Consider the following 23,091-nt stretch of genomic DNA (forward strand, 5'->3'; position numbering starts at 1 on the left):
TTTTTTTTTTTTAGAGAGGCAATTGGGGTTAAGTGACTTGCCCAGAGTCACACAGCTAGTAAGTGTTAAGTGTCTGAGGCTGGATTTGAACTCAGGTACTCCCGACTCCAAGGCCAGTGCTCTATCCACTGCGCCACCTAGCTGCCCCTAAGAGCAATTGCTTGGTTTTTTTGTGTTTTGTTTTGTTTTGTTTTGTTTATGATTCATTTTTAATGTCTACCTTTAAAGAGTTTTATAATGTGCTTTCAATACAGATCGAAATTATTTGTTCAAACCTCCACCCAGACATCCTAGTGAACTGGAAAGAGAATTTCCGTCTGGGGGGGGGGGGTGGTGTATGGGGGGGGTGTCTATGTCTGTGTGCATGTGTGTGTGTGAGTCTATGTCTGTATGTTTGTATATGTCTCTGTCTCTTTTACTTTATCCATATCTCTCTGGCTCTATCTCTATATCTCTGTCTCTCTGTCTCACCATGTGTCTCTCTCACTGTTTCTCTCTCTCTCCTTCCCGCACCCAAGCAGAACTTTCCTCTCAGTTGCCTTTGAGTAAATGAAACACATACAGACCAAAATGTTTTGGGGCTAACCACAATTTTATCTTAATACTGGTTTTTAGAGACTAGAAGAACAATAATGAAAAATAGAAATAAAAATAAGCTTTGGAGTGAATTCACACTCTCCCTGAGGGAACAGAGAAGAGGCACGAGAGGGAAGGCAAGCAGCACTACCACCAGGCTTATTGTCAGCAAACACACATAGCCAGAGTCTCCATCAGTCCAGGGTCACTACTGAGAGTTTTAACTTCCCACCCTCAACGTGACTGGGACAAGTTTGTCAGCAGCGCTGGAAGGTGGGGCAGATGGTCCCCAGGACCTCTGTCCATCATCTTCATCCTGCAGTTGAGGCACAGAGTTTGTGATGGAGACGGATGTTGCAATATCTATGCAGCAGGAATGGACTTCAAAAGCTCTTTTCCCCCTCTCTGTCAACAGCCCCTTCCCAGAGACTGAGACTTCTCCTGCTCTTCCCCTTTCTCTTAGGAAGCAAAGGGGCTGAGCATCAAGTCTCCATCCTAGGGTTCTCCAAACAGATGCAAATTGGTGAACCCCTGGATGCACTAATAGACTTGCAAGGACAAATACCAGAGTGGTGAGCTAAAGATATATATGTATATGCTAAAGGTCTGTGCCTGTAACTTTGTAGGGGAAATTGTATAGGTCAAAATCATGAAGCTGGAGGGATGAAAAGGATCCAATCTGCAGCACCTACCTTTGAACTGTCAACACCCCCACTTCCGTGGTAGTATGTGATTAACGGCAGACCACATACTGTAGAACACAAGGCTTAGGGCCTGAGTGTGGGTAAATGTCAGTGTGGGACTCAGCCAGGCTCAGACTAGTCTGGCTAAAATCTATTGCCCCCCAAAACTAGATATGAACAAAAAAGGCCACTTCTATGCCTTTACATAAAAACCACATTTGTCCACGAGCAATGCGTCACAGGACTCTTGCCATCTTGAAACAAGCGTCTGAATGTAAACCAACTCCTTCACGATACTCTATCAGCATCTCATTTGACTTCCAGTTTTGTGGTATCACAAAGTCTGTGAAAAAAAATAAAATGTAAATCAAAAGAACTGAAAACTCTACACCCTCCTGACAAGAATCCCAATTCCAGGGGTAGCTAGGTGGCACAGTGGATAGAGTACTGGCTCTGGAATCAGGAGGACCTGAGTTCAAATCCAGCTTCATATACTTGAAACTTACTAGCTGTATGACCCTGGGCAAGTCACTTAACCCTGATTGCCTTACTCCCCCCCCCCCAAAAAAAGAAGTCAAGGGAACAACAACAACCACACCAAAAAAGAAAAAGAATCCCAATTCCATTTCACTTTCTCTGTATCTGTAAACCAGCTTATTCTAGACATCATCTAGGCTGGTGTTTCACAATATGTGCTATAAGCAACCTGATGTACCTTAAATTTTGTCTTTTGTGGTTTTTTTAAACGAATCGTATGTTATTTGTTAATAAACATAACAAATAATGATTTTTGAAGATTTTACTGCAAAGATTCTGCTAGTTTGTTTAAACTGAAGGGTTCTATGAATGTATCAATGTTAGAGAACCACTGATCCAGGCAAATCTGTGGTTATTTGGACTGAGTTCCCACTCCTCAGGTGAAAGTGGAACCAGAAGCAAAAAACAAAGGGGGAGGGGGGACTTGACCTTTGCTCAGATGTCAGTAGGATCTGAGCACCTGCAGAGTAAGAAAAACATTCACTCAGGTAAGGTGAGAGTAATTATTCCTTACAGATGAAGAGGAGAAATTCAGCCTTATCTCTAGAATAGAGGAATTTTAAACTGCCAGTGCTGCCCCCTCCTTCCAAACATTAGGGAGCACATAAAAATTGCAGGCATTTATGTGGCCCATTGAGGTTCGCCAAGCACTTTATAATAATTAATTCCTGATCCTCTTAAGAGTCTAAGTACAACAGGTATTATTCTTGACATTTTGCAGAAAGGAAAAATTAAGGCTTAATTTAAATGATATGCCCATGGTCTAATAAATGTGCAAGGTGGGATAGGAATCCTGACTCCAAGACACCTTGCTATGAGCTGAACACGCTGCCTGTTTCTTATTTCTCTTTTCACCAGTGGCCCTGGAAGGTTGACTGTCTTTCAGCATTGAGCCTACCAATGGTAGCTTAAAATGGCTGTTATCCCTCCCTGGCTAGGAAGATGGGAGGATACTGGAAACACTTCTCTATTTCTTGTTTACTCTGTTCGTTTGATACTCCATGGTATCTTGTGGAAGTCTGAAAGTGGGAAGTGTGTGCTGCTGTTCCACATACGTTAGAGCAATGGAAGATAGTCTACTGTCCTTAGGATGGAGCTTCATAAGTAATTGAAAGGATAGGTCCTGGCCATTCACAAATGGGTCAGCACCCCAAAATGTACCACTGTGGTTCTGCCTCTGGATTAAGTTTGGCATAGCAAGAGTCTTCTGTCATTTGGGTTTCAATTGAGAAATGATCAAAAAATATGAAAAGGTAGTTTTCACATGAAGAAATCAAAGCTCTCTATTGCCATATGAAAAAATGTTCCAAAGCACTACTGATTAGAGAATTGAAAATTAAAACAACTCTGAGAGGGGGCGGAGCCAAGATGGCGGAGAGGAAGCAGCAAGCTGCCTGAGCTCTCCTTCTGTTCCCTCAAAACGAACATTAAATCAAGCCTCTGGCCGGATTCTGAAACTACAGAACCTGCAAAGAGACAGAGAGACATAGTCCTCCAACCAGAGATAATTTAGAACACTTCAGGAAAAGGTCGGTCTGACTCGGGCAAAAGGGAGGCCCAGCGCAGGGCAGCAACCCAGCGCCGAGGGGGTCGGGGCAAATCAGCAGGAGCTGCGGGTCACAGCCGAACAACTGAGGCTCCCGGAACCTGGTTCAAAAATCTGGTGGCCAAGAAGGACAGTGGAAAAACTTACCTGCACCGGCCGAGAGGGCCACGAACGGCGGGATCAGACGCCGGGGTCTGGCGCCTGGCTGGCCGAGCACAATCAGACAGGAAGTGCAGGGCGAGGGATCTCCACACACCATAAAGGCCTCAGAGTAAAAGCCCGGTCACACAGCACCTATACACCTGCACAAGAAGCCCAAAACACAGACCCTGGTGCCCCCAGAGCAGACCTCAACTTAAAGAATAAATAAATAAGCTGCAATAATGAGTAAGAAGCAAAAAAAGAGCCCTCTCCATTGAGAGCTTCTGTATCAATAGGGAAGAAGCCAACACAAACTCAGATGAGGACAGTAGCCTCAAATTGCCTACATCTGAAGCCTCACAAGGGAAGGTGACTTGGTCTCAAGAACAAAAAGCCTTCCTGGAAGAGCTCAAAAAGGATTTTAAAAATCAATTGCAAGAGGTAGAAGAAAAAATGGGGAGAGAAATGAAAGCAAAACAAAAAAACTATGAAAAAAGAATCAGCAGCTTGGAAAAGGAAGCTGAAGAAAACAAAGCCTTAAAAAATTCATTTGGCCAAATGGAAAAAAAGCTGCATAATCTCACTGAAGAAAACAATGCCTTAAAAATTAAAGTGGGACAGTTGGAAGATAAGGAATCCATGAGACACCAAGAATCAGTCAAGCAGAATAAAAAAAATGAAAAAATAGAAGAAAATGTGAAATACCTCATTGGAAAGACAACTGATCTGGAAAACAGATCGAGGAGAGACAATTTGAGAATCATTGGACTGCCTGAAAGCCATGACCAGAAAAAGAATCTAAACACCATATTCCAGGAAATTATTAAGGAGAACTGCCCTGATATCATAGAATCAGAGGATAAAATCATCATTGAAAGAATCCACCGATCACCTCCTGAAAGAGACCCCAAAAGGAAAACTCCAAGGAATACTGTAGCCAAATTCCAGAATTATCAGGTGAAGGAGAAAATACTCCAAGCAGCCAGAAAGAAGCAATTTAAATATCATGGAGCGACAGTCAGGATTGCTCAGGACCTGGCAGCTTCAACATTAAAGGACCTCAAGGCATGGAATATGATATTCCGGAAGGCAAAGGAGCTTGGATTGCAGCCAAGAATCTATTACCCAGCAAAAATGTGCATTTTCTTTCAGGGGAAAAGATGGACATTTAATGACATTGGGGACTTTCAATCTTTCCTGGTGAAAAGACCAGAACTGAATAGAAAATTTGATCTCAACATACAAGACTCAAGAGAAGTTTAAAAAGGTAAACAGAGGGGAAAAAAAGTTACCCTATTATGTTAAACTGTTTATATCCCTACACAGGAAGATAATACTCATAACTCTTAAGAACTGTAAATGTATTTGGGCAGAGAGAAGGACTTTATATAGAGGGTATAAATATAAATTGTCTTTGATGTGATGATACAAAAGAATTAAGGGGATAAAAAAGGAGTCTATGGGGAGGAGAAGAAAGGGGAGGTGGAATGGGATGAATTATATCATATGAAGAGGTGGAAAAAACCTATTATAATAGAGGGAAAGAAAGGAGGGGGGAACATGGTTTCAACCCTATTCTCATTAGATTTGACTCAAAGAGGGAATAACATATACGTTCATTGGGATAAAGAAACTTAACTCATTCTTTAGGGAAACAAAAGGGGAAGGGAAAGGGGGGGACTGATAGAAGGGAGGACAAAAGCAAGGAAGAAAAGGGTAAAGAAAAGAGAGGGGGGTGATAAAAAGGGAGGGCAGATCGGGGGAGGCAGGGGTAAGAAGTAAAACGTCGGTGAGGAGGAATAGGGTGAAAGAAGGGGGGAAAGTACAAAGGGGGTAAATAGAATGGAGGGGAATAGACGGTCAGTAATAATAACTGTGAATGTGAATGGGATGAACTCTGCTATAAAACGGAAGCGAATTGCAGAGTGCATTAAAAACCAGAACCCTACAATATGCTGTTTACAAGAAACACATTTGAAGCAGAGAGATACACACAGAGTCAAGGTAAAAGGCTGGAGCAGAATATATTATGCCTCAGCTAAAGTAAAAAAGGCAGGGGTAGCAATCCTTATCTCAGACAAAGTGCAGGCAAAAATAGATCTCATTAAAAGAGATAAGGAAGGAAATTACATCTTATTTAAAGGTACTATAGATAATGAAGTAATATCAATATTAAATATATATGTGCCAAGTGGTATAGCATCCAAGTTCTTAGAGGAGAAGTTAAATGAGTTACAAGAGGAATTAGATATTAATACTATACTAGTGGGGGATCTGAATCTCCCCCTCTCAGAATTAGATAAATCTAGCCAAAAAATAAATAAGAAAGAAGTGAAAGAGGTGAACAGATTACTAGAAAAGTTAGACATGATAGATGTCTGGAGACAATTGAATGGGGATAGAAAGGAATATACCTTTTTCTCAGCAGTACATGGCACATTTTCAAAAATTGACCATGTATTAGGGCACAAAAACATCATAGTCAAATGTAGAAAGGCAGAAATAGTAAATGCATCCTTCTCAGATCATGATGCAATAAAAATTACATGTAAGAAAGAGCCAGGGAAAAGTAGAATGAAAATCAATTGGAAACTAAATAATTTCATTCTAAAGAATGAATGGGCCAAACAAGAAATCATAGAAATAATCAATAACTTTATCCAAGAGAATGACAATAATGAGACAACATACCAAAATCTATGGGATGCAGCCAAAGCAGTGCTTAGGGGAAAATTTATAGCTCTAAATGCTTACATGAATAAAAAAGAGAAAGAGGAGATTAATGAATTGGGCATGCAACTTAAAAAGCTAGAAAAAGAACAAATTAGAAATCCCCAATTAGACACTAAATTAGAGATCCTGAAAATTAAAGGAGAAATTAATAAGATTGAAAGCAAAAAAACTATAGAATTAATCAATAAAACTAAGAGCTGGTTTTATGAAAAAACCAATAAAATAGATAAAATATTGGTTAATTTGATTAAAAAAAAGAAAGAAGAAAACCAAATTACCAGTATCAAAAATGAAAAGGGTGATGTTACCACCAATGAAATGGAAATTAAAGCAATAATTAGGAAATATTTTGCCCAACTGTATGCCAATAAATTTGACAATCTAAATGAAATGGATGAATATTTACAAAGATACAAACTGCCCAGGTTAACTGAAGAGGAAATAAAATCCTTAAATAAACCTATATTAGAAAAAGAAATTGAACAAGCTATTAATGAACTCCCTAAGAAAAAATCCCCAGGGCCAGATGGGTTTACGGGTGAATTTTACCAAACATTTAAAGAACAATTAATTCCAATATTATACAAATTATTTGGAAAAATAGGTGCAGAAGGAGTTCTACCAAATTCATTTTATGACACACATATGGTGGTGATACCAAAACCAGGCAAAGCAAAAACGGAGAAAGAAAATTATAGACCAATTTCGCTAATGAATATTGATGCTAAAATCTTAAATAAGATATTAGCAAGGAGATTACAGCAAGTGATCACCAGGATAATACACTATGACCAGGTGGGATTTAGGTCAGGAATGCAGGACTGGTTCAACATTAGGAAAACTATTAACATAATCAACCACATCAATAAGAAAACCAACCAAAATCATATGATTATCTCAATAGATGCAGAGAAAGCTTTTGACAAAGTACAGCACCCATTCCTAATAAAAACACTAGAGAGTTTAGGAATAGGGGGAGCTTTCCTTAGAATAATAAACAGTATCTACCTAAAGCCATCAGCAAGTATTATATGCAATGGAGATAATTTAGAGGCCTTCCCAATAAGGTCAGGGGTGAAACAGGGATGTCCATTATCACCTCTATTATTTAATATTGTTCTAGAAATGTTAGCTTTAGCAATCAGAGAAGAGAAAGGAATTAAAGGAATTAGAATAGGCAAGGAGGAAACAAAACTATCACTCTTTGCAGATGATATGATGTATACTTAAGGAATCCTCGAGAATCAAGTCAAAAATTACTTGAAACAATTAACAACTTTAGCAAAGTAGCAGGATATAAAATAAATCCACATAAATCATCAGCATTTCTATACATGACCAACAAAGTCCAGCAGCAAGAGATAGAAAGAGAAATTCCATTTAAAGTAACGGTAGGTAATATAAAATACTTGGGAGTCTACTTGCCAAGACAAACCCAGGAACTCTATGAACACAACTACCAAACACTCTTCACACAAATCAAATCAGATCTAAATAATTGGAAAGATATCAATTGCTCATGGATAGGCAGAGCTAATATAGTAAAAATGACAATACTGCCTAAATTAATTTACTTATTCAGTGCCATACCAATCAGACTACCTAAAAATTATTTTATAGAGCTAGAAAAAATAATAACAAAATTCATCTGGAAAAACAAAAAATCAAGAATATCCTCGGAAATAATGAAAAAAAAATTCACAGGAAGGTGGGTTAGCGGTACCAAACCTGGAGCTTTACTATAAAGCGGCAGTCATCAAAACTATCTGGTACTGGCTAAAAAATAGAGTGGTAGATCAATGGAATAGGCTAGGCTCAGGAAATGCAGTAGTAAATGACACTAGTAATGTAGTGTTTGATAAACCCAAAGACTCCAGCTTCTGGGATAGGAACTCAGTATTTGACAAAAACTGCTGGGAAAACTGGAAGATAGTATGGCAGAAATTAGGCATAGACCAACATCTTACACCTTATACTAAAATAAGGTCAAAATGGATACATGATTTAGACATAAGAGGTGATACCATAGGTAAATTAGGAGAGAAAGGAATAGTGTACCTATCAGATCTTTGGAAAGGAAAACAGTTTTTGACCAAACAAGAGATAGAGTATATTATAAAATGCAAAATGGATGATTTTGATTATATTAAATTAAAAAATTTTTGTACAAACAGAAGCAATGCATCCAAAATTGGAAGGGAGGCAGAAAGCTGGGAAACAATTTTTGAGGCCAGTGCTTCTGATAAAGGCCTCATCTCTAAAATATATAGGGAATTAAATCAAATTTATAAGAATCCAAGTCATTCCCCAATTGAGAAATGGTCAAAGGATATGAACAGGCAGTTTTCTGATGAAGAATCCAAAGCTATCTATTCCCATATGAAAAAATGCTCTAAATCTCTAATGATTAGAGAGATGCAAATTAAAACAACTCTGAGGTACCACCTGACACCTATCAGATTGGCTAAAATGACAAAAAAGGAAGATAATAAATGTTGGAGAGGCTGTGGGAAAATTGGAACACTAATGCATTGTTGGTGGAGCTGTGAGCTGATCCAACCATTCTGGAGAGCAATTTGGAATTATGCCCAAAGGGCGATAAAGCTGTGCATACCCTTTGACCCAGCAATCCCACTTTTAGGTCTTTTGCCCAAAGAAATCATGGAAGGGGGAAAGGGACCCACATGTACAAAAATATTTATAGCTGCTCTTTACGTGGTAGCAAGGAATTGGAAGTTGAGGGGGTGCCCATCCATTGGGGAATGGCTGGACAAGTTGTGGTATATGAATACAATGGAATACTATTGTGCTGTAAGAAATGATGAGCAGGAGGAATTCAGAGAAACCTGGAGGGTCTTACGTGAGCTGATGATGAGTGAGATGAGCAGAACCAGAAGAATATTGTACACAGTATCATCAACACTGAGTGTTGATCTACTGTGATGGACTATATTCTTCTCACCAATGCAATGGTACAGAAGAGTTCCAGGGAACTCATGATGGAAGAGGATCTCCAAATCCAAGAAAAAAAAAATAAGAACCGTGGAGTATAGATGCTGATTGAACCATATTTCTTTTGTTTTGGGTGCTGTTGTTTTTTTTTTCTATTTTGAGGTTTTGCATCACTGCTCTGATTCTTTCTCTTGTTACAGGATTAATGCAGAAATAGGATTAATGTTATTATGTGTGTATATATATATATGTGTGTATATATCTATCTATCTATATGGATATTGATATGACATATAGATATATAGATATAACCTATATCAGGTTACCTGCTGTCTAGGGGAGGGGGGAGGGAGGGGAGGGAGGGAGAAAAATCTGAAATTGTAAAGCATGTATAAACAAAGGTTGAGAACTATCTTTACATGTAACGGAAAAAATAAAATACCTCATACATTGAAAAAAAAACAACTCTGAGGTACCACCTCACACTTGTCGGATTGGCTAATATGACAAAAAAAGGAAAATAATAAATGTTGGAAAAATTGTAGAAAAATTGGAACACTAATGCACTGTTGGTGGAGTTGTTAACTGATCCAACCATTCTGGAGAGCAATTTGGAACTATGCCCAAAGGACTTATGGGACTGTGCATATCCTTTGACCTAGTAATACCACTACTAGATCTGTATCCCAAAGAGATCATAAAAAAAGGGGAAAGGACCCACATGTACAAAAATATTTATAGCAGCTCTCTTTGTGGTGGCAAAGAACATGAAATCGAGGGGATACCCATCAATTGTGGAATGGCTGAACAAGTTGTGGTATATGAATGTCATGGAATACTATTGTGCTGTAAGAAATGATGAGCAGGAGGAGTTCAGAGAAACCTGGAAAGCCTTAAGTAGACTGATGCTGAGTAAAGTGAGCAGAAGCAGGAGAACATTGTTCACAGTAACAGCAACATTGTGTGATGATCATTTGAGATAGACTTAGCTCTTCCCAGCAATACAATGATCCAAGACAATTCCAAAGAACTTGTAATGGAAAATGTTCTCCACATCCAGAAAAAAGAACTGTGGATTATGAATGCAGATTGAACCATACTGTTTCTACTTTTGTTTTTGACTAATTCAGAAATTATGTTTAATGTGATTGTACATATATAACCTATATCAAAGTGCTTTCTGTCTTGGGGAGGGGGGAGGGAAAGGAAGGAGGGAGAAAAATTTGGAACTAAAAATCTTATGAAAACAAATGTTGAAAACTATCTTTACATGTAACTGGAAAATAATAAAATACTTTTATGATTAAAAAAATTTAAATAAAAAATAAAAGATACATTTGGGTTTGACTGGGATTACCATATATCTTGATATAATACTTCTTCAAACGCTTGTGTTGAGGTAAGATAAATAGGTTTTATGGAATAAAAGAGGGGAGTATCTATCATAATTCCCTTTCTCACTCAGTTCTCACTTTGATTTTCTTTATCTTCAGACAAGAGCACTTCTCACATCCCTTTATTCTATTCTCTTGGTTGTAATTTTATATTTTATCAGATCATTCTTCATTATTATGTAGATAGTTTGATGATACAGTAGATAGAGCTCTGGGCCTGGAGTCAGGGAGTTGTTGTTTCAGTCATGTACAACTCTTTATGACCTCATTTGAGGTTTTCTTGGCAAAGACACTGGAATGGTTTACTATTTCCTCCTCCAGCTCATTTTATAGACTGAGGAACTGAGACAAACAGGGTTAAGTGACTTACCCAAGGTCACATAGCTATGAAGTATCTGAAGCTGAATTTGAATTCAGCAAGATGAGACTTCTAACTCCAGGTCTGGCACTCTATCCACTGTGCCACCCAGTTGCCCCAGGGTCAGGAAGATCTAAGTTCAAATACAGCTTCAGACCCTTACTAGCTATGTGACCCTAAGCAAGTCACTCTGTTTGCCTCATTTTCCTAATCTGTAAAATGGGGACAATTTTTCTTTTGGTGAGGCAATTGGGGTTAAGTGACCTGCCCAGGGTCACACAGCTAGTAAGTATCAAGTATCTGAGGCCGGATTTGAACTCAGGTCCTCCGGACTCCAGGGCTGGTGCTTTACCCACCGTGCCACCTAGCTGCCCCAATGGGGACAATTATAACACCTACCTCCCAGGGTTGTTGTGAGGATAAAATGAGATAATAATTGTAAAGTGCTTAGCATAGTGCCTGGAACAGTGTAAACACTATTTAAATGTTTAATATTATTATTATTATTAGTGATGATAATAATAAAATATTCCACTTAACACTTGCTTCCCCATCTCTATTCCTTTATTCATAATTCTATTTGTAAGTCATCTACTTCAGGAAACAGACTCTGAGTGAGATATTCCACCTAGACCCTGCCAACTTTTAGTGTCTCTCCTTTAGTTTTCAGTAAAGCTTTCAAAAGATGAACAAAAACATTTTGACAAATTCTTCTAGTATGTGATAAGTTTCAGGACCTTAAGAGGATATTTTGTGTTTGTGTGTGTGTGTGTGTGTGTGTGTGTGTGTGTTGTAAAAAGTGCCTTGAACCTTATAAGCAATTCATAAATTTTGGTCAATGAATTAATACCTGCTATCCTTGACCTTCCATAGGTAAATGCAGACTCCAAGGCTCAGAGTGATCCCCAAAATGAAAAATATCACAAACCGAAGGATTAATGTAGAAGGTCTTAATATTATGGAACCTTTGAACACAGAAAAGATATGTTAAGTATATCATCGCCAAGTTAACAAATTTAAGTGCCTAATTTTCATCCATTTATAAAGGGATTGTTAAAATTTAAATGACTTTTCTGTCTCACTCATGTTGCTGCCATTTTCCTGTAATATGGCAGAGAAGTCTCCACTGCCTCCCATTTGCATACAGAAAAGGTGAACAATTTCATCTATCACATATCAGGTTGTTGAGGGATATTTATTACCCTTAATAAAAATAACACCATCTCCTAATGTTTCCTGAAGAGCAAAGAATTCAGTTCTGTCACTAACCTTGAGCATATTATTTAATATCTGTAGGTCTATATCAGTACAAATGAAGTAATAACTTATGTCCAATATTGGTGCAAATGTAGGAGAGGTTAGGGAGATTCTTGTGGCATAAAGGCAAAATGAAGCTATTAAAGATTAGAGAGGTAGTATAGTACAATGGATAGTGCAGTAGACTTGGAGTCATGAAGACCTGTATTCTTTTTTTAAAATAATAAACATTTTGTATTTAAAGTTTTGATTCCAAAATTCTATTCCTCCTTACCTCCCTCCCTTCTCCCCTCTCTGAGGCAGTAAGCAATGAGATATAGGTTATACATGTACAATTATGTATTGGTCATTTTGTACAAGAAAACTTGAATAAAAGGAAAAAATGAAAGAAAGTGAAAATAGTATGCTTTAGTCTGTGTTCAATCAATATAAGTTCTTTCTCTGGAGGTGGAGAGTATGCTTCATCATGAGACTTTTGGGATGGTCTTGGATCATTGCATTGGGGGGGGGTGGCAGGGCAATGAGGGTTAAGTGACTTGCCCAGGGTCACACACCTAGTAAGTGTCAAGTGTCTGACACCAGATTTGAACTCAGGTCCTCCTGAATCCAGAGCTGGTGCTTTATCCACTGCACCACCTAGTTGCCCCTGGATCATTGCATTGTTGAGAATAGTTATCATTCATAGTTCTTCAAACAATATTGCCATCACTGTGCACAATATTCTCCTGGTTCTGCTCATTTCACTAAGCATGAGTTCATGTAAGTCTTCCCAGGTTTTTCTGAAATTTGCCTGCTCATCAAAACAGCAAATTTCTTGAGCTGAAGGAGTTTACACTCTAATAGGTAAAATGAGATAGGCATAGGAAATTTTTAAGAAGCAGAACACAAATTTGGATATAATTAAATGCACTGTTGTTGTTCCTTTGTTTAAATAATATACAACTCTTCATGACCTCATCTGGGGTTTTCTTGGCAAAGATACTGGAGTGGTTTAGACATTTCTTTTTCCAGCTCATTTTATAGATGAGGAAACTGAAGCAAATAGGGTTAGTGACTTGCCCAGGGTCACATAGCTAGTAAGTGTCTGAGGGCAGATTTTAATTCATAAAAATAAGTCTTCCTGATTCCAAACCTAGTGCTCTATCCATTGTGCCATGTAGCCATCCATATTAAATGTATAGGAGAGATCAAATCAAAAAGGATTAGCAAGGAGAGGAGGAATTACTTCTAGTCAGAAAGGATGGGAATTTTTGTGGGAAAGCTAGTGTTTAAGCTATGCTTATACAAAGATAAGTCTTTGCATATTTATGCAATAATAAATGTATTTCAACAAGTACAGTTGGAGGTTGGTTAAGTCAGTTAGTCAATGAATTAATGCCTACTATGTGTTAGCAACTGTGCTAAGCACTGGAGATACAAAGAAAAGTAAAAGACAGTCCCTGCACTCAAAGAGCATACAATCTAATGGGAGAGATAGCATTCAAAGAACTATGTACAAACAATTCATGGACAGAATAAATTGGAGATATTCCTGCAGGGAAGGCACTATAATTAAAAGGGATTGGAAAAAGTTTCTTGTGGAAGGTGAGGCTATATCTGGGACTTGAAGAAAACCAAGGAAGCCGGGATGAAAAGTTGAGGAGGGAGAAAATTCCAGGAATGGGGACAAAGTGAAAAATACCCAGAGTCTAGGAGTCAGAGCCAAGATGGCAGAGGAAGACATTAAATGCACAGAGCTCCTGATATAATCACCCCCCAAAACAGCAATAAAATAACCCCTGGAGCAGAAAAAGACACAAAAATATGGGCTGAGATTATTCTCTAGCTATAGATAGATTTCAGGGGGCTGTGCTGGACCACGAGTAATGTCTAACCCCACAATCACGCTGACAGACTCACTGCCTGAGGAATTTGCCCCAGAGCCTCTGAATCAGCTACAATACCAGTGTCTTCTAGAACTGAGCATGTGGTTGGGTGAGAGGGCTGATCGGCTGGACGGGGGTGGGGTGGGGGGGACTGCAGGGGTACCAGCAGGAATAGGGGAAGAATTCAGCTGTCCGCGGGGAACCAGGAAGAAATCCTGAGCAGCAGGAGGCTCAGGTGGGGGAGGGGCACAGGCTCATCCAACTTTGCTGGTTGGTTGTTTAATGAGAAGGCTTGAGGTTATCTCTGGACCAGAAAACAGGCCAGGTGAGAGCAAAACCTGCTCTCCCTCAAACCAAAACACCAGGGACCCTCTGAAGCTGGGAACAGGAGTGGAGCCAAGAAGCAGGCTCCCTCCCCAGTGGAGAGATTAAAATCAAGTAAAAGATGAACAAGCAAAGAAAGTTCAGAATTATAGAAAACTTTTTCAGCAACAAGGAAGATTAAGGTGCGGCCTCAGGAGAGGAAATCAACCACAGGGCCCTTACATCCAAAGTTTCCAAGAAAAATATGAACTGGTCTCAGGCCATGGAAGCTCTCAAAAGGGACTTTGAAAAGAAAGTAGGAGAGATAGAAGGAAGATGTAGAGAGAGGGAAGAAAGAATGGAAAGAGAAATGAGATTGATGCAGGAGAATGATGAGAAAAAAGTCAACAGTTTGAAAAGCCAAATGGAAAAGGAGATTAAAAAACTGTCTGATGAAAATAATTGCCTAAGAATTAGGATTGAACAAATGGAAGCTAGTGACCTTATGAGAAACCAAGACACAGCAAAGCAAATCCAATTGAATGAAAAAATAGAGGGAAATGTGAAATATCTCCTTGAAAAAAACAGCTGACCTGGAAAATAAATCTAGGAGAAATAATTTGAAAATCATTGGAGTACCTGAAAACCATGACCAAAACAAGAGCTTAGACACCATCCTCCAAGAGATTATGAGGGAAAATTGCCCTGATATTCTAGCAGCAGAAGCTAAAAGAATCCGCCGCTTACCTCCTGAAAGAGATCCCAAAAGCAAAACCTCCAGGAATATTATAGCCCAATTCTAGAACTCCCAGGTCAAGGAGAAAATATTGCAAGCAGCTAGAAAAAAGGAATTTAAATACTGTGGAGCTCCAATAAGGATAAAGCAAGATCTAGCAGCTTCTACATTAAAGGACCAGAGGGCATGGAATATGATATTCCAGAGGGAAAAGGAACTGGGACTATAGCCAAAAATCATGGCCCAGCAAAACTAATCATAATCTTTCAGAGGAAAAAATGGGAATTCAATGAAAAAGAGGACTTTCAGGCATTTGTGATGAAAAGACCTGAACTGAATAGAAAATTTGACTTTCAAATACAAGACCCTGGAGAAGCATTAAAAGGTAAATAGGAAAAAGAAATCATGATGGGCATTAAAAGGTTAAACTGTTTACAGTCATATATGAGAAAATAATACTTCCAACTCATAAGAACTTTTTCAGTGAGGAATACACAGAAGACACAGATCTGAAATGAATATGAAGGGATGGCATTTGTAAAGCATTTATTTTTTATGTATCCTTGTTCTTTGTGGAGCAAACAAGGTAGGTTGTCTGGTGTCTGGCACCGGATTTGGGTTCTGGGCCTCCTGGGCCCAGGGCTGGTGCTTTGTCCACTGTGCCACCTAGCTAACCCATGGTGACATCATTAAAATAGGGGTGAGGGGGAAGAGGAATAGACTGGGGGAGGTGGAAGGTGAGAGGTGGAATGGGGAGAGGTAACTCACATGAAGAAAACAAGAAAAAAGCCTATGGAGGGGAGGGGAAGAGGGGGAGTGAGTGAACTTCACTGTCATCAGAATTAGTGCAAAGAGGGAATAACATACATGCTCAAGCGGGTATAGTAATATATTTTTGCCCTGAGGAAAAGTGGGAGGAGAAGGGGATAGGGGGGTGGAGAGAAAAGGGGAAGGAGGGAAGGGAAGTTTGGGGGAGGGAGCTGTAAAAAGCAAAACACTTTAGATGAAGGTGAAGATGTTCAGCATAACACCACATGCATGACATATATTGAATTGCTTGATTTCATAGAGAGAGTTGAGGAGGGACGGAAGAAGAAAAATTTAGAAAACAGAATTAGCTCAAAGGCCATAACCTCATCAGAGTAGGCTCAAGGAGGGAATAACACACACATCCAATAGGGAAGAGTAATCTATTTAACCTTACAGGAAAGTAGGAAGGGAAGAGGATAAAGAGGGAAGGGTGAATGAAGGGAGGGTAGAGCAAGGGAGGGGACAGTCAGTAGTAAAACACTTATGAGGAGGATTAAGGGCAAAATAAGATAGACAATAGAATACATATTATTGGAAGGGAATAGTCTGGAGGGAAATAATTATGATGATTGACTACAATGTCAAAACGTATGGTACCTACTCTGCTGGGCTATTGTGAAGAAAATTCTTTTTCAAGTTCAAGGTAATATATAAAAATTGTGATGAACAGGATGCTATTAGAAAAACCTGGAAAGACCCACATGAACTGAAGCAGAGAGAAATGTACTGTCTGCAAAATAACAGCATTAGTGTAAGATAATCTCCTGGAAAGCACATGGTTATTTTCAGCAAGGCAATGATCCAATATAACTCTGAAGAACTTAGGAAAATTGTAATACATCTACAAAGAAAGAACTGATGGTATCTGAAAACAGACTGAAACACATTTTTTTGACAATTCCTTAATCAGAAGTTTTGCTTTTATCTGTTTTCTCTCACAACCTAGATAAGGTAGCATTGTTCTCCATGACCACTCATGTATAATTTATATTGAATTCTTTGAGTTCTTAGGGTGGGGGTGGGAGGGGAGGGAGGAAGAGAAGTTGGAACACAAAGTTTAAAAAAATTGATTTCGAAATTTGCTTTTACATGTAATTTGGAAAATAAAAGTCTAAAAGAAATGAAAAAAAAAAATTCCCAGAGTCCAGAGAGGGGGTTTCTTGTGCAAGGAAGACAGTGATACCAGATTACAGAGTACATGATGGGGAAAGGGTGGCAATATAAATTATAAATAAACTAATGAGGTATGGGTAGAGGCTATGAAAGGATTTGAATACCAGATGATTTTATATTTGTGACTACTTCTAGGAGTTTACAACAAAAAGAGCAAAGATAGAGAAAAAGGACCCACATGCACAAAAATATGTTATTTTTGTAGTAGCAAAGAGCTGGAAACTAAGGGGCCACCCATTTCCTGGGGAATGGCTAAACAAATTATTGCATATTAATAGAATTGAATACCATTGCAGCATAAGAAATGAGAAAATAGATGATTTCAGAGAACTCTGGGAACACATGTTTGAATTGATACAGAGTAAAGTGAACAAAACCAATAGAACAATTTATACAGTAACATTAAAAGAAAAATAATTCTGAAAGACCTGAGAACTCTGATTAATGCAATGTCCAACTATTATTCTAGAGGACTGAAGATAAAGCATGTTGCTTAACTCTTTATGAAAGATGATGGACTAAAGACACAGAATAAAATATACATTTTCAGATTGTGTTAAACGATTTTGTTTGACTATGTATATATGTGTTACAAGGTTTTTCCTTTTCTTTTTTCTTTTTTTTAATTGGGGGAGGGAGGGAGAAGAAAGGAGTATAAGGATAAGACAAAGGGGAAAATTTGTAAAAAAAATTAAAGATCAGAGACTTTTTTTTTAATGCAAAGAAGAAAACAAAAGGAAGGTCCAAAAGAATTGCAGACAAACAAGAAAGCTTTGAAAGCTACAGATTTGAGATTATTATATGCTTTGAATGAAAAGCAAATTGTATATAAAAGAAATCTGCAGTTTCATATATAATCTTTCTCTGATCTGCTATGCATAAAGAAATTTCCATTTTATTTAGTATTTGTCAAATTCAAAATAAGACTTTAAAAAGACAGATTGTCATTCTGGTACAATGTGATTTTTTCTTTTTAAAAATTGTTATTTGTTTTTTTTTAATTAATAAAGTATTTAATTTTTTCCCGTTACATGTAAAGATAGTTCTCAACTTTTGTTTATACAAGCTTTACAATTCCAGATTTTTCTCCCTCCCTCCCCTCCCTTCCCCCTCCCCTAGACAGCAGGTAATCTGATATGGGTTTTATATATATATATATATATATATATATATATATATATATATATATATATATGTGTGTGTGTGTGTGTGTGTGTATATATATATATGTATATATATATACATATGCACATAATAACATTAATCCTATTTCTGCATTAGTCATGTTATAAGAGAAAAAATCAGAGCAATGATGAAAAACCCCAAAATAGAAAAAAACAACAGCACCAAAACCAAAAGAAATAGTATGGTTCATTCAACATCTATACTCCACAGTTCTTTCTTTTCTTTTCTTGGATTTGGAGATCCTCTTCTATCATGAGTTCCCTGGAACTCTTCTATACCATTGCATTGGTGAGAAGAATATAGTCCATCGCAGTAGATCTACACTCAATGTTGATGATACTGTGTACAATATTCTTCTGGTTCTACTCATCTCATTCATCATCAACCCACGCAAGACCCTCCAGGTTTCTCTGAACTCCTCCTGCTCATCATTTCTTACAGCACAATAGTATTCCATTGTATTCATATACCACAACTTGTCCAGCCATTCCCCAATTGATGGGCACCCCTTCAACTTCCAATTCCTTGCCACCACCTAAAGAGCAGCTATAAATATTTTTGTACATGTGGGTCCCTCTCCCCTTTCCATGATTTCTTTGGGCAAAAGACCCAAAAGTGGTATTGCTGGGTCAAAGGGTATGCACAGCTTTATAGTCCTTTGGGCATAATTCCAAATTGCTCTCCAGAATGGTTGGATCAGTTCACAGCTCCACCAACAATGCATTAGTGTTCCAATTTTCCCACAGCTTCTCCAACATTTATTATTTTCCTTTTTTGTCATTTTAGTCAATCTGATAGGTGTCAGGTAGTACTTCAGAGTTGTTTTAATTTGCATCTCTCTAATCATTAGAGATTTAGAACATTTTTTCATATGGGAATAGATAGCTTTGGATTCTTCATCAGAAAACTGCCTGTTCATATCCTTTGACCATTTCTCAATTGGGGAATGACTTGGATTCTTATAAATTTGATTTAGTTCCCTATATATTTTAGAGATGAGGCCTTTATCAGAAGTACTGGCCTCAAAAATTGTTTCCCAGCTTTCTACCTCCCTTCTAATTTTGGATGCATTGTTTCTGTTTGTACAAAAATTTTTTAATTTAATGTAATCAAAATCATCCATTTTGCATTTTATAATATACTCTATCTCTTGTTTGGTCATAGACTGTTTTCCTTTCCAAAGATCTGATAGGTAGACTATTCCTTTCTCTCCTAATTTACCTATGGTATCACCTCTTATGTCTAAATCATGTATCCATTTTGACCTTATTTTAGTATAAGGTGTAAGATGTTGGTCTATGCCTAATTTCTGCCATACTATCTTCCAGTTTTCCCCGCAGTTTTTGTCAAATACTGAGTTCCTATCCCAGAAGCTGGAATCTTTGGGCTTATCAAACACTACATTGCTAGTGTCATTTACTACTGTGTTTCCTGAGCCTAGCCTATTCAATTGATCTACCACTCTATTTTTTAGCCAGTACCAGATCTACCCTACTCATTAAACAGGGGTGGAGCCAAGATGGCAGACAGGAAACAGCAAGCTGCCTGAGCTCTCCTTCTGTTCCCTCAAAAAGAACATCAAATCAAGCCTCTGGATGGATTCTGAAACTACAGAACCTGCAAAGAGACAGAGAGACACAGTTTTCCAACCAGAGATAATTTAGAAGACTTCAGGAAAAGGTCAGTCTGACTCAGGCAAAAGGGAGGCCCAGCACAGGGCAGCAGCCCAGCACCGAGGGTGTCAGGGCAAGTCAGCAGGAGCTGCAGGCCACAGCCGAACAACTGAGGCCCCTGGAACCTGGCTCAAAAAATCTGGCAGCCAAGAAGGACAGTGGAAAAACCTACCTGCACCAGCCGAGAGGGCAAGTTGCCAGCTGGAGGGCCAGGAACAGAATAGGCACAACCAGGCACACAGATGCAGCACGCTTATACAGGAAGTGCAGGGAGGCGAACTGTACACACTATAAAGACCTCAGAGTAAAAAGCTGGTCACACAGCACCTATACCCCTGCACAAGAAGCCCAAAACACAGACCCTGGTGCCCCCAGAGCAGACCTCAACTTAAAAAATAAATAAATAAGCTGCAATCATGAGTAAGAAGCAAAAAAGAGCCCTCTCCATTGAGAGCTTCTGTATCAATAGGGAAGAAGCCAACACAAACTCAGATGAGGACAATAGCTTCAAATTGCCTACATATGAAGCCTCCTGAGGGAAGGTGAATTGGTCTCAAGAACAAAAAGCCTTCCTGGAAGAGCTCAAAAAGGATTTCAAAAATCAATTGAGAGAGGTAGAAGAAAAAATGGGGAGAGAAATGAAAGCAAAACAAGAAAACTATGAAAAAAAGAATCAGCAGCTTGGAAAAGGAAGCACAAAGATTGACTGCAGAAAACAATTCCTTATAAAATTCATCTGGCCAAATGGGAAAAAAAAGGTGCATAATCTCACTGAAGAAAATAATGCCTTAAAAAATTCATCTGGTCAAATGGAAAAAAAAGTGCATAATCTCGCTGAAGAAAACAATGCCTTAAAAAATTCATCTGGCCAAATGGAAAAAAAGGTGCATAATCTCGCTGAAGAAAACAATGCCTTAAAAAATTCATTTGGCCAAATGGGAAAAAAAGTGCATAATCTCATTGAAGAAAACAATGCCTTAAAAAAAATTCATCTGGCCAAATGGAAAAAAGGGTGCATAATCTCACTAAAGAAAAAAATGCCTTAAAAATTAAAATTGGTCAGTTGGAAGATAAGGAATCCATGAGACACTGGGAATCAGTCAAGCAGAATCAAAAGAATGAAAAAGTAGAAGAAAATGTGAAATACCTCATTGGAAAGACAACGGATCTGGAAAACAGATCGAGGAGAAACAATCTGAGAATCATTGGACTGCCTGAAAGCCATGACCAGAAAAAGAATCTAGACACCATATTCCAGGAAATTGTTAAGGAGAACTGCCCTGTTATCATAGAATCAGAGGATAAAATCATCATTGAAAGAATCCACCAATCACCTCCTGAAAGAGACCCCAAAAGGAAAACTCCAAGGAATATTGTAGCCAAATTCCAGAATTATCAGGTGAAGGAGAAAAAACTCCAAGCAGCCAGAAAGAAGCAATTTAAATATCATGGAGCCACAGTCAGGATTGCTCAGGACCTGGCAGCTTCAACATTAAAGGACCGCAAGGCTTGGAATATGATATTCTGGAAGGCAAAGGAGTTTGGATTGCAGCCAAGAATCTATTACCCAGCAAAAATGTGCATTCTCTTTCAGGGGAAGAGATGGACATTTAATGACATTGGGGACTTTCAATCTTTCCTGGTGAAAAGACCAGAACTGAATAGAAAAGTTGATCTTAACATACAAGACTCAAGAGAAGTTTAAAAAGGTAAACAGAGGGGGGAAAAGAAAAGGTTACTCAATTAGGTTAAACTGTTTATATCCCTACATGGGAAGATAATACTCATAACTTTTAAGAACTGTAAATGTATTTGGGCAGAGAGAAGGACTTTACACAGAGGGTATAAATATAAATTGTCTTTGATGTGATGATACAAAGAAAACTAAGGAGTTAAAAAGGGAGTCTATGGGGAGGAGAGGAAAGGGGAGGTGGAATGGGGTGAATTATATCATATGAAGCAGTGAAAAAAAAACCTATTACAATAGAGGGAAAGAAAGGAGGGGTGAACATTGTTTCAACCCTACTCTCATTAGATTTGATTCAAAGAGGTAATAATATATACGTTCATTGGGATAAAGAAACTTAGCTCATTCTTTAGGGAAACAAAAGGGGAAGGGAAAGGGGAGACTGATAGAAGGGAGGACAAAAGCAAGGGAGAAAAGGGTAAAGAAAGGAGAGGGGGGTGATAAAAAGGGAGGGCAGATTGGGGAGGCAGGGGTAAGAAGTAAAACATCGGTGAGGAGGAATAGGGTGAAAGAAGGGGGGAAAGTACAAAGGGGGTAAATATAATGGAGGAGAATAGACAGTCAGTAATAATAACTGTGAATATGAATGGGATGAACTCTGCTATAAAACGGAAGTGAATTGCAGAGTGGATTAAAAACCAGAATCCTACAATATGCTGTTTATAAGAAACACATTTGAAGCAGAGAGATACACACAGAGTCAAGGTAAAAGGCTGGAGAAGAATATATTATGCTTCAGCTAAAGTAAAAAAAGCAGGGGTAGCAATCCTTATCTCAGACAAAGCACAGCCAAAAATAGATCTCATTAAAAGAGATAAGGAAGGAAATTACATCTTGCTAAAAGGTACTATAGATAATGAAGTAATATCAATATTAAATATATATGCGCCAAGTGGTATAGCATCCAAGTTCTTTGAGGAGAAGTTAAATGAGTTACAAGAGAAATTAGATATTAATACTATACTAGTGGGGGATCTGAATCTCCCCCTCTCAGAATTAGATAAATCTAGCCAAAAAATAAATAAGAAAGAAGTGAAAGAGGTGAACAGATTACTAGAAAAGTTAGACATGACAGATGTCTGGAGAAAATTGAATGGGGATAGAAAGGAATATACCTTTTTCTCAGCAGTACATGGCACATTTTCAAAAATTGACCATGTATTAGGGCACAAAAACATCATAGTCAAATGTAGAAAGGCAGAAATAGTAAATGCATCCTTCTCAGATGATGATGCAATAAGAATTACATGTAAGAAAGAGCCAGGGAAAAGTAGAATGAAAATCAATTGGAAACTAAATAATTTCATTCTAAAGAATGAATGGTCCAAACAACAAATCATAGAAACAATCAAAAATTGTTATTTGTTTTAAACATTCATTTTTTAATTGTTTAGTTCCAAATTTTGTCCCTCTCTTGAGGCC

The 23,091-nt window shown here is 38.2% G+C and overlaps 1 protein-coding gene across 1 annotated transcript in view; it reads right to left on the bottom strand.

Moving 5' to 3' along the window:
- Positions 1-626: 626 nt before the first annotated feature.
- LOC122747540 (cell surface glycoprotein CD200 receptor 1-like) overlaps positions 627-23,091 on the bottom strand; it is a 34,358-nt gene continuing 11,893 nt past the window's right edge. The window contains exon 5 of the mRNA XM_043993494.1: positions 627-1,602. Coding sequence (XP_043849429.1) covers positions 1,496-1,602 — 107 coding nt within the window. The 3' untranslated portion in view covers positions 627-1,495. The remainder of the gene's footprint in view (positions 1,603-23,091) is intronic.

This window comes from Dromiciops gliroides, chromosome 3 (assembly GCF_019393635.1).
Source record: "Dromiciops gliroides isolate mDroGli1 chromosome 3, mDroGli1.pri, whole genome shotgun sequence".
Taxonomy (NCBI): domain Eukaryota; kingdom Metazoa; phylum Chordata; class Mammalia; order Microbiotheria; family Microbiotheriidae; genus Dromiciops; species Dromiciops gliroides.